The 12275-nt window shown below is 46.9% G+C and overlaps 1 protein-coding gene across 1 annotated transcript; it reads right to left on the minus strand.

Moving 5' to 3' along the window:
- Positions 1-415: 415 nt before the first annotated feature.
- LOC104670775 (protein FAM25A) lies at positions 416-10858 on the minus strand. The gene is made up of 3 exons (XM_030940153.1): positions 10732-10858; positions 8677-8739; positions 416-590 (listed from the first exon to the last, which is right to left on the minus strand). The coding sequence occupies exons 1-3, from the start codon at positions 10856-10858 to the stop codon at positions 457-459; spliced, it is 324 nt and encodes a 107-aa protein (XP_030796013.1). The 3' UTR covers positions 416-456.
- Between the last annotated feature and the right edge of the window lie 1417 nt (positions 10859-12275).

The following is a 12275-nucleotide window of genomic DNA, read 5'->3' on the forward strand; positions in this document are numbered from 1 at the left end:
AAAAACTAGCCAGGTGTCATGGCCTGCGCTTGTATTCCTAGCTACTCGGAAGACTGAGGCAGGAGAATTGCTTGAACCTGGGAGGCAGAGGTGGCAGTGAACTGAGATCACACCACTGCCCTCCAGCCTGGGTGACAGAGCAAGACTCTGTCTCAAAACAAAAACAAAAACAAGAAAACAAACTAGCTGGAAGAGGGGACTTGAAATGTACCCAACACATAGTAATACCAAATATTCAAGGTGATGGGCACCCTAAACACCGACTGATCACCACACATTCTGTGCATGTAATAAATACTCAAATGTACTCCATAAATATGTAAAATATTTTATATCAACAAGAAAACACTTTGCCTAGTGTTTCCCTCCAAATGGGAATAAATCCAGGGCTCAATGTACAGATTTCATGGCTTTTTATTGGGACTCAGGAAGGGTGGGCCGTGGTAGCAGGTGCACTCACTGTCCAAGTTTGTTCAGACTCTCTGCTGCATGGGTCATGGCATTTGTGACTGTGTTGGTCACTGTCTCAGTAACTTCCTTCATCTTTTTGTCCGCTGACTCTTGGGCTTTCTTTACGGCTTCGGCAATGGCTGTTGGAAAGAAAGAGGAAGAATGTCCTAGTGATCCACCCGCTGAACTTGTGTCCCCTTGAGTGGCTTGTGGGATGTGGTCATCTTAATGGATTAGTCCCTGGAGTGGCCTGACAGGACCAAGGGCAGCAGGACTCCCGGCAGAATGAATTTGAATTTGGTTTTAATTTCCCCAACAACTTGTATTTCTTCAACTGTGAGTGAGACTGAGCATCTACTGGTGGGTACATTGCCTGCTTGTCCTTTTTTCTGGAAAATGCCTGCTTATGTCTTTTGGCCATTTTTATATTGGGTTGTGATATTGGATTATCATTTGTATTACAAATATTTTTTCATCAGTTTGTGATTTTTCTTTTGGCTTGGTTTATAGTTTGTTGTTGTTGTTTTGTTTTGTTTTTTTGGCTACAGAAAATTTCGAGGTTTTGGATTGTCGAATTTATTTAATATTTCCCTTATGGCTACTCGTTTTTTTTGGTCATAGTTCTAAAGATTCTCCCCTCTCCAAGATTAGGCCAAAGTCTCTTATGTTATTACTATGTCTAAATGTTTATGATGTCTTCCCCCTCAAAACGCATATGTTGAAATCCTCAGCCCCAATGTGATGGTATTCAGAGGTGGGGTCTTTGGGAGGTTGAAATTAGCAACCACATAAAAAAGACCACAGAGAGCTGCTCCTTCCACCACGTGAGGACACAGCTAGGCCCATCCATGAACCAGGAAGATGCCCTCACCAGATGCCAAATATGCCAGTGCCTTGACCTTGCACTTCCCGTCCTCCAGGAGTGTGAGAAATGAATTTCTGTTGTTTCTAAGTCACCCAGTTTATGGTTTGTTTTTGTTTTTGAGACAGAGTCTTGCCCTGTCACCCAGGCTGGAGTGCACTGGCGCAATCTCAGCTCACTGCAACCTCCGCCTCCCAGGTTCAAGGGATTCTCCTGCCTCTGACTCCTGAGTAGCTGGGATTACAGGCATGTGTCACCATGCCCAGCTGATTTTTGTATTTTTAGTAGAGACAGGGTTTCACCATATTGCTCAGATTGGTTTCGAACTCCTGAACTCTGGTGGCCCACCCGCCTTGGCCTCCAGAAGGGCTGGGATTACAGGTGTGAGCCACTGTGCCTGGCCTGTGGTATTTTATAACAGCAGCCTGAGATAAGATGTTTATCTCCTAGTAAGTTAATAAATTCATTTATGTAAATTTAAGACCTTCATCTACCCAGAATCTATTTTGTTGAAACAGAATGAGATATACACATGCTTTGTACATAGTTCTACTCATAGCTCACACACATCAATTTAATATTTAACATAGAATTTTACATGTTAATTTTTTTTTTTTTATTATACTTTAAGTTCTAGGGTACATGTGCATAACGTGCAGGTTTGTTACATATGTATACTTGTGCCATGTTGGTGTGCTGCACCCATCAACTCGTCAGCACCCATCAATTCATCATTTATATCATGTATAACTCCCCAGTGCAATCCCTCCCTCCTCCCCCCTCCCCATGATAGGCCCCAGTGTGTGATGTTCCCCTTCCCGAGTCCAAGTGATCTCATTGTTCAGTTCCCACCTATGAGTGAGAACATGCGGTGTTTGGTTTTCTCTTCTTGTGATAGTTTGCTAAGAATGATGGTTTCCAGCTGCATCCATGTCCCTACAAAGGACGCAAACTCATCCTTTTTTATGGCTGCATAGTATTCCATGGTGTATATGTGCCACATTTTCTTAATCCAGTCTGTCACAGATGGACATTTGGGTTGATTCCAAGTCTTTGCTATTGTGAATAGTGCCGCAATAAACATATGTGTGCATGTGTCTTTGTAGTAGAATAATGTATAATCCTTTGGGTATATACCCAGTAGTGGGATGGCTGGGTCATATGGTACATCTAGTTCTAGATCCTTGAGGAATTGCCATACTGTTTTCCATAATGGTTGAACTAGTTTACAATCCCACCAACAGTGTAAAAGTGTTCCTATTTCTCCACATCCTCTCCAACAACTGTTGTTTCCTGACTTCTTAATGATTGCCATTCTAACTGGTGTGAGATGGTATCTCATTGTGGTTTTGATTTGTATTTCTCTGATGGCGAGTGATGATGAGCATTTTTTCATGTGTCTGTTGGCTGTATGAATGTCTTCTTTTGAGAAATGTCTGTTCATATCCTTTGCCCACTTTTTGATGGGGTTGTTTGTTTTTTTCTTGTATATTTGTTTGAGTTCTTTGTAGATTCTGGATATTAGCCCTTTGTCTGATGAGTAGGTTGCAAAAATTTTCTCCCATTCTGTAGGTTGCCTGTTCACTCTGATGGTAGTTTCTTTTGCTGTGCAAAAGCTCTTTAGTTTAATTAGATCCCATTTGTCAATTTTGGCTTTTGCTGCTGTTGCTTTTGGTGTTTTAGACATGAAGTCCTTGCCCATGCCTATGTCCTGAATGGTACTACCTAGATTTTCTTCTAGGGTTTTTATGGTATTAGGTCTAACATTTAAGTCTCTAATCCATCTTGAATTAATCTTCGTATAAGGGGTAAGGAAAGGATCCAGTTTCAGCTTTCTACTTATGGCTAGCCAATTTTCCCAGCACCATTTATTAAATAGGGAATCCTTTCCCCATTTCTTGTTTCTCTCAGGTTTGTCAAAGATCAGATGGCTGTAGATGTGTGGTATTATTTCTGAGGACTCTGTTCTGTTCCATTGGTCTATAGCTCTGTTTTGGTACCAGTGCCATGCTGTTTTGGTTACTGTAGCCTTGTAGTATAGTTTGAAGTCAGGTAGTGTGACGCCTCCAGCTTTGTCCTTTTGACTTAGGATTGTCTTGGCAATGCGGGCTCTTTTTTGGTTCCATATGAACTTTAAAGCAGTTTTTTCCAATTCTGTGAAGAAACTCATTGGTAGCTTGATGGGGATGGCATTGAATCTATAAATAACCTTGGGCAGTATGGCCATTTTCACGATATTGATTCTTCCTATCCATGAGCATGGTATGTTCTTCCATTTGTTTGTGTCCTCTTTGATTTCACTGAGCAGTGGTTTGTAGTTCTCCTTGAAGAGGTCCTTTACATCCCTTGTAAGTTGGATTCCTAGGTATTTTATTCTCTTTGAAGCAATTGTGAATGGAAGTTCATTCATGATTTGGCTCTCTGTTTGTCTGTTACTGGTGTATAAGAATGCTTGTGATTTTTGCACATTAATTTTGTATCCTGAGACTTTGCTGAAGTTGCTTATCAGCTTAAGGAGATTCTGGGCTGAGACAATGGGGTTTTCTAAATATACAATCATGTCATCTGCAAACAAGGACAATTTGACTTCTTCTTTTCCTAACTGAATACCCTTGATTTCTTTCTCTTGCCTGATTGCCCTAGCCAGAACTTCCAACACTATGTTGAATAGGAGTGGTGAGAGAGGGCATCCCTGTCTTGTGCCAGTTTTCAAAGGGAATGCTTCCAGTTTTTGCCCATTCAGAATGATATTAGCTGTGGGTTTGTCATAAATAGCTCTTATTATTTTGAGGTACATTCCACCAATACCGAATTTATTGAGCGTTTTTAGCATGAAGGGCTGTTGAATTTTGTCAAAAGCCTTTTCTGCATCTATTGAGATAATCATGTGGTTCTTGTCTTTGGTTCTGTTTATATGCTGGATTACGTTTATTGATTTGCGAATGTTGAACCAGCCTTGCATACCAGGGATGAAGCCCACTTGATCATGGTGGATAAGCTTTTTGATGTGCTGCTGAATCCGGTTTGCCAGTATTTTATTGAGAATTTTTGCATCGACGTTCATCAGGGATATTGGTCTAAAATTCTCTTTTTTTGTTGTGTCTCTGCCAGGCTTTGGTATCAGGATGATGTTGGCCTCATAAAATGAGTTAGGGAGGATTCCCTCTTTTTCTATTGATTGGAATAGTTTCAGAAGGAATGGTACCAGCTCCTCCTTGTACCTCTGGTAGAATTCAGCTGTGAATCCATCTGGTCCTGGACTTTTTTTGGTGGGTAGGCTATTAATTGTTGCCTCAATTTCAGAGCCTGCTATTGGTCTATTCAGGGATTCAACTTCTTCCTGGTTTAGCCTTGGGAGAGTGTAAGTGTCCAGGAAATTATCCATTTCTTCTAGATTTTCTAGTTGATTTGCGTAGAGGCGTTTACAGTATTCTCTGATGGTTGTTTGTATTTCTGTGGGGTCGGTGGTGATATCCCCTTTATCATTTTTTATTGCATCTATTTGATTCTTCTCTCTTTTCTTCTTTACTAGTCTTGCTAGCGGTCTGTCAATTTTGTTGATCTTTTCAAAAAACCTACTCCTGGATTCATTGATTTTTTGGAGGGTTTTTTGTGTCTCTATCTCCTTCAGTTCGGCTCTGATCTTAGTTATTTCTTGCCTTCTGCTAGCTTTTGAATGTGTTTGCTCTTGCCTCTCTAGTTCTTTTAATTGTGATGTTAGAGTGTCAATTTTAGATCTTTCCTGCTTTCTCTTGTGGGCATTTAGTGCTATAAATTTCCCTCTACACACTACTTTAAATGTGTCCCAGAGATTCTGGTGTGTTGTATCTTTGTTCTCATTGGTTTCAAAGAACATCTTTATTTCTGCTTTCATTTCGTTATGTACCCAGTAGTCATTCAGGAGCAGTTGTTCAGTTTCCATGTAGTTGAGCGGTTTTGATTGAGTTTCTTAGTCCTGAGTTCTAGTTTGATTGCACTGTGGTCTGAGAGACAGTTTGTTATAATTTCTGTTCTTTTACATTTGCTAAGGAGTGCTTTACTTCCAATTATGTGGTCAATTTTGGAATATGTGCGATGTGGTGCTGAGAAGAATGTATATTCTGTTGATTTGGGGTGGAGAGTTCTATCGATGTCTATTAGGTCTGCTTGGTGCAGAGATGAGTTCAATTCCTGGATATCCTTGTTAACTTTCTGTCTCGTTGATCTGTCTAATGTTGACAGTGGAGTGTTGAAGTCTCCCATTATTATTGTATGGGAGTCTAAGTCTCTTTGTAAGTCTCTAAGGACTTGCTTTATGAATCTGGGTGCTCCTGTATTGGGTGCATATATATTTAGTAGGGTTAGCTCTTCCTGTTGAATTGATCCCTTTACCATTATGTAATGGCCTTCTTTGTCTCTTTTGATCTTTGATGGTTTAAAGTCTGTTTTATCAGAGACTAGGATTGCAACCCCTGCTTTTTTTTGTTCTCCATTTGCTTGGTAGATCTTCCTCCATCCCTTTATTTTGAGCCTATGTATGTCTCTGCATGTGAGATGGGTCTCCTGAATACAGCAGACTGATGGGTCTTGACTCTTTATCCAGTTTGCCAGTCTGTGTCTTTTAATTGGAGCATTTAGTCCATTTACATTTAAGGTTAATATTGTTATGTGTGAACTTGATCCTGTCATTATGATATTAGCTGGTTATTTTGCTCGTTAGTTGATGCAGTTTCTTCCTAGCCTCGATGGTCTTTACATTTTGGCATGTTTTTGCAATGGCTGGTACCGGTTGTTCCTTTCCATGTTTAGGGCTTCCTTCAGGGTCTCTTGTAAGGCAGGCCTGGTGGTGACAAAATCTCTAAGCATTTGCTTATCTGTAAAGGATTTTATTTCTCCTTCACTTATGAAATTTAGTTTGGCTGGATATGAAATTCTGGGTTTAAAATTCTTTTCTTTAAGAACGTTGAATATTGGCCCCCACTCTCTTCTGGCTTGTAGAGTTTCTGCCGAGAGATCTGCTGTTAGTCTGATGGGCTTCCCTTTGTGGGTAACCCGACCTTTCTCTCTGGCTGCCCTTAAGATTTTTTCCTTCATTTCAACTTTGGTGAATCTGGCAATTATGTGTCTTGGAGTTGCTCTTCTGGAGGAGTATCTTTGTGGCGTTCTCTGTATTTCCTGAATTTGAATGTTGGCCTGCCCTACTAGGTTGGGGAAGTTCTCCTGGATGATATCCTGAAGAGTGTTTTCCAACTTGGTTCCATTTTCCCCCTCACTTTCAGGCACCCCAATCAGACGTAGATTTGGTCTTTTTACATAATCCCATACTTCTTGCAGGCTTTGTTCATTTCTTTTTCTTCTTTTTTCTTTTGGTTTCTCTTCTCGCTTCATTTCATTCATTTGATCTTCAATCGCTGATACTCTTTCTTCCAGTTGATAGAGTCGGTTACTGAAGCTTGTGCATTTGTCACATATTTCTCGTGTCATGGTTTTCATCTCTGTCATTTCGTTTATGATCTTCTCTGCATTAATTAGTCTAGCTGTCAATTCTTCCACTCTTTTTTCAAGATTTTTAGTTTCTTTGCGCTGGGTACGTAATTCCTCCTTTAGCTCTGAGAAGTTTGATGGACTGAAGCCTTCTTCTCTCATCTCGTCAAAGTCATTCTCTGACCAGCTTTGATCCGTTGCTGGCGATGGGCTGCGCTCCTTTGCAGGGGGAGATGCGCTCTTATTTTTTGAATTTCCAGCTTTTCTGCCCTGCTTCTTCCCCATCTTTGTGGTTTTATCTGTCTCTGGTCTTTGATGATGGTGACGTACTGATGGGGTTTTGGTATAGGTGTCCTTCCTGTTTGATAGTTTTCCTTCTGACAGTCAGAAGGACTGTCTGTTGGTCTGTTGGAGATTGCTTGAGGTCCACTCCAGACCCTGTTTGCCTGGGTATCAGCAGCAGAGGTTGCCGAAGATAGAATATTGCTGAACAGCGAGTGTACCTGTCTGATTCTTCCTTTGGAAGTTTCCTCTCAGGGGTGTACTCCACCCTGTGAGGTGTGGGGTGTCAGACTGCCCCTAGTGGGGGATGTCTCCCAGCTAGGCTACTCAGGGGTCAGGGACCCACCTGAGCAGGCAGTCTGTCCGTTCTCAGATCTCAACCTCCGCGTTGGGAGATCCACGGCTCTCCCCAAAGCTCTTCTGGAGCAGACAGAGTCGTTTGCGTCTGCACCGGCCCCCGCTGCTTCCCCTGTTGGTCTTCAGCTGTGCGCTGTCCCCAGAGGTGGAGACTACAGAGACAGGCAGGCTTCCTTGAGCTGCTGTGAGCTCCACCCAGTTCGAGCTTCCCAGCGGCTTTGTTTACCTACTTAAGCCTCAGCAATGGCAGGCGCCCCTCCCCCAGCCTCGCTGCTGCCTTGCAGATAGATCGCCGCAGACTGCTGTGTTAGCAGTGAGGGAGGCTCCGTGGGCGTGGGACCCTCCCGGCCAGGTGTGGGATATATTCTCCTGGTGTGCCTGTCTGCTTAAAGCGCAGTATTGGGGTGGGAGTTACCTGATTTTCCAGGTGTTGTGTGTCTCAGTTCCCCTGGCTAGGAAAACGGATTCCCTTCCCCCTTGGCTTCCAGGTGAGGCAATGCCTCTCCCTGCTTCAGCTCTCGCTGGTCAGGCTGCAGCAGCTGACCAGCACCGATTGTCCGGCACTCCCTAGTGAGATGACACCAGTACCTCAGTTGAAAATGCAGAAATCACCGGTCTTCTGTGTCGCTCGCGCTGGGAGTTGGAGACTGGAGCTGTTCCTATTTGGCCATCTTGCTCTGCCCCCTAATTTTTTTTTTTTTAATTTTTTTTAGACGGAGTCTCACTCTGTTGCCTAGGCCGGAGTGCAGTGGCATGATCTCAGCTCACTGCAAGCTCCGCCTTCCGGGTTCACGCCATTCTCCTGCCTCAGCCTCCCGAGTAGCTGGGACTATAGGCGCCCGCCACCGCGCCTGGCTAATTTTTTGTATTTTTAGTAGAGACGGGGTTTCACCATGTTAGCCAGGATGGTCTCCATCTCCTGACCTCGTGATCCGCCTGCCTTGGCCTCCCAAAGTGCTGGGATTACAGGTGTGAGCCGCTGCGCCCGGCCGTGTTAAATGTTTTGTCCCAGTGTGCTGTCACATAGTCTTTTGTGACTTTGTCTTCTTATCATTCCACAGAGAGAACCATCTAGACAGTGCCCTAACGCAGTACGCTCTGTGGCCTCCGATGAGCGTAGATAACTGCCCCAGCCGAGAGGCTCTGAAAGGCTGTGACATCAGGGGCAGAGTTTGACCTGGTCAGTCAAAGAACAGACTGGCCCAGCACCTGGCTTCCCTTCCTTACTTCCTCCTTCCCTCCCCGACCTCAGCCAGCTGTACCTTTCTCTCCAGTCTCCTTGGCATGTCCCACCACCTCCTTCACTACTTCCTCCACGGCATGAACTGAACAGAGGAGACAAGTCCAGGGTGAGGTCTCAGAACAGGCCCACTGCCCCCGAGTCCAGGGTGAGGGCTCAGATCAGGTCCACTGCTTTCCCAGTCCAGGGAGAGGTCTCAGAGCAGGCCCGCTGCCCTTGAGTCCAGGGTGAGAGTTCAGAGCAGGCCCACTGCCCTCCCAATCCAGGGTGAGGGCTCAGAGCAGGCCCACTGCCCCCCAAGTCCAGGGTGAGGACTCAGTGCTGGCTTATCCTCACAACGGACCTATACGTCCCTGGACATCCAAGGTGGGGCTCTGGGATGCCACCCCCAGCCAGGACAGACTGGCTCACGAGAAGGACCTTCGTCCACACCAGGCTTCATTAGGAGATGCTGGGCCCTGGCTGCTGGAAGACGAACTCAGTGAGCCCCATGAGGGCATGGGTCCCTGAAACCCCTTGGCCCTGTCCAGCCTGGAATGGCAATGAGCAGGCCATCTTGCCAGCTAAGACATGAAGCCCAGGCTGGGCCTGTGTGCCAGGTCACACTCCTTTCAGGATGTGCTGGTGCCTGCCTCAGGTCAATTTCCAAAGCCTCATCCAGTAAAACCACATCTCTCAAAGCAATTCCTCCGACAAGAGGGAATTCTCTGCCTACGTCAGGGTTTTTAAAGTGTGGGTGGTAGCGGGCTAGAACTGAAAAATTTCAGAGTCAGAAGAAATGGTTCTTACTCTAACTCTACCTTCCACCTCTGGGTTCCCTCATCTTTAGAATGGGAATTTGTTGGGATGATGAGACCAACACCAGGTCGTGGGGGCGACAAAGTCCCACAGAGACAAAGGAATGAGAAAAAGACAGTTTGAGAGAGAAATTGGACGAGGGGGCCATCGCACGTGTGGGGGCTGCAAAGGCCCCGAGCTCTGGGAGCCCACGCTATTTATTGGTGATCTAGCAAGGAAACAGGTGGTGAGGATGTGGGGGTTGAAAGGAAAAGGTGTATCAAGTGAATGAGAAACGTATGGCTACTTGAGATAATGGGCGTGCTGGAAGCCAGGAGCCAACAAGTCTAGCAGACATGCAAGCCCTGCCTCAGTTTCTCTCCCAACACTCAGCTTTTCTCCCAACAGGAATCATAGAAAACTCAGAGGCTAGTGAAAGGTTAAAGCAGGTGGTCCACACCAGCTGCAGAGTCAAAAACAAAATATGCATCTACTGCCATTTAGAAAGAGGACACAAACTCAGGCAAGACTGTTTTTCACACAACCCACGGGTGGGGCCTGGCTGGGCCTCCCCACACACAGCTGCTGACCTCTGCATATAAAATACACTTCAGGACCGGGCGCGGTGGCTCATGCCTGTAATCCCAGCACTTTGGGAGGCCAAGAGGAACGGATCACTTGAGGTCAGGTGTTTGAGACTAGCCTGGCCAACATGGTGAAACCCCATCTCTGCTAAAAATACAAAAATTAGCCGGGCATGGTGGTGGGTGCCTGTAATCCCAGCCACTCAGGCAGCTGAGGCACAAGAATCATTTGAACCCACGAGGCAGAGTTTACAGTGAGCCAAGATCGCACCACTACACTCCAGTCTGGTGGACAGAGCAAGACTCCATCTCAAATACAAATAAAAATAAAAATAAAAATAAACATGCTGTAGGGGACTTGGATGAAATTGAAAATGTCCTTTTTGACTTTGAACAGATCAGACTTGGTGACTTGTTAAGAAATCTCTGAAGCTTTAAAGTTATGGTAAAAATAAAAATCCATCTTCCTTTTCCTGCATAGGTTATTCACAATAGGCTGTTTTGACAAGAAAGGTTCCCCAGATTTCCAGAGGGAAGGATCCAAGCTGCCAGTGTTCACCCAGCACCCGGACTCATGCCCTGCCCCCAGGAGACCTCCCCAGCTCTGCACCCCTTAACTCCGTGCTGTCCTGGTTGGGCTGCAGACCAGGGTTCCTGAGGGACCAAGGCCTCCCCTGAGGTCCTCACCTGCCTACTAAGATCCGCCTCCAACAGACCCAGTCTGCCCCAGATCCCCCCAGCCCAGGTAGAAAGGAGCCCCAGGTCCTCACTGGCTCCCTCAGTGGCCTTCTCGGTACGGTGGGCCAGGCCCTCAGCAGCCAGCTTCCCCAGGCCTCCCAGCATCGTGTGGCAGCAGACGGTGGCCAACTAAGATGCTGAGGACTGGCCCAATGTGCTTTTATAGCTTGTTATACAACACGCCCTAGCCCCAGCCCAGTAGGAGGCTGGACAGGTGAGTCAGAGAGGGCGGCAGCAGGAAGGGGCTGGGCGGAGCCACCCTGGTACTGGGGTGGCAGCATCCCCTGACAGCATGAGACTTCTGTAACCCTGTCCTAGGGACCCCATGAAGGATAGGGGCAGGGAGCAGGGCTGAGGCTAGGCAGGAGAGATCTGGACATGCCTCTTCCTTTAGGCAGAGGGCCTGAGTCCCAGCCCCACTGAGACAAAAGCTTACCAAGCCTGGGCACTGATATGTACCTGGAGACAAGGCCTAGGATTCCAAGCCTGCTGCTCAAGGTCCCCAATGTGGCCCAGTAAAGGGTTTGGGGGTTCTATGGGCCTGGAGACCTGGGCAGTGCTTTGGGTCATGAACACAAGTGGAGTGAGGGTGACTGCCCTCCCCATTCCTGGAGACCCTAGCTCTGCAGAGCAGTTTGCAGCCTCCATGGGATAGGTGGGGTGTTCAGGGGGGCATAGCACTGAGCAGAAACGTAGTCACCTGGTGCTGCTCAGCTGATGCTCACTCACCCTAGAGGCTCTGTGACGTCAGCGGTGCCCTCCTATCCCCTGGCTGTCCTGGAGGAGTAGGCAGAGGCCTCCACCACCACTCAGGGAGATGCTTCTGGCCCTAGTTAGAATCCCTGAGAAAGCAGCTTCTCTGGCTCCTGGCACGTCGCATGAGGAGTGGCAGGGCTGCTCCCTAATTACTCATGATGGACAGACATGCCTCAAGCTACCTGCCACATGCTGCTTCCCTTAGTCACCAGCCCAACCTGAGCCTCCATTTCCTCATCTGTAAAATGGGGATAGCGTGCCTTCCTGGCTGTGTCACTAATCATCCCTGAGACAAAGCATGCAAGCTCCTGGTAAACACCTGTTCCCTCCACTCGTCACTGAGGAGCTGGGAGGTGCCCTTGGGCAGTGAGCTGTGACCAACCGGTGGGGTGGGCCAAGGAGTGACTAGGACATGAGGCTGCCTGGAGCCAGAGGGCTGGGGGATATGACTTCCGCTGGCCAGGAGCCAAGGAGAGGTCTTCCCATGCTCCTACTTCTGGGGTACAGGCCTGGGGCAGGGGTCTGAGGCTCTCTCCTCAGTGCAGGCTTCCGGAGCTGCTCTGCTGGATGTGTCGGAGCTTGATCAGTTTACTGGACTGTGGGCCCTCCCAGTCTGGGACTCGGGAGCTGAGACCCTCTTGCATTCCCGCATGGTGTTTGGGGGCTCCAGGGCTACAATCAGTCCCCCTAGGGTGGGCAGTGGGTATCGTGGGCAGCAGGACCTCTGGGTCTTAAGGCCACGGCCCCACACATGCCATTGCTGTCT

This window comes from Rhinopithecus roxellana, chromosome 11 (assembly GCF_007565055.1).
Source record: "Rhinopithecus roxellana isolate Shanxi Qingling chromosome 11, ASM756505v1, whole genome shotgun sequence".
NCBI lineage: Eukaryota > Metazoa > Chordata > Mammalia > Primates > Cercopithecidae > Rhinopithecus > Rhinopithecus roxellana.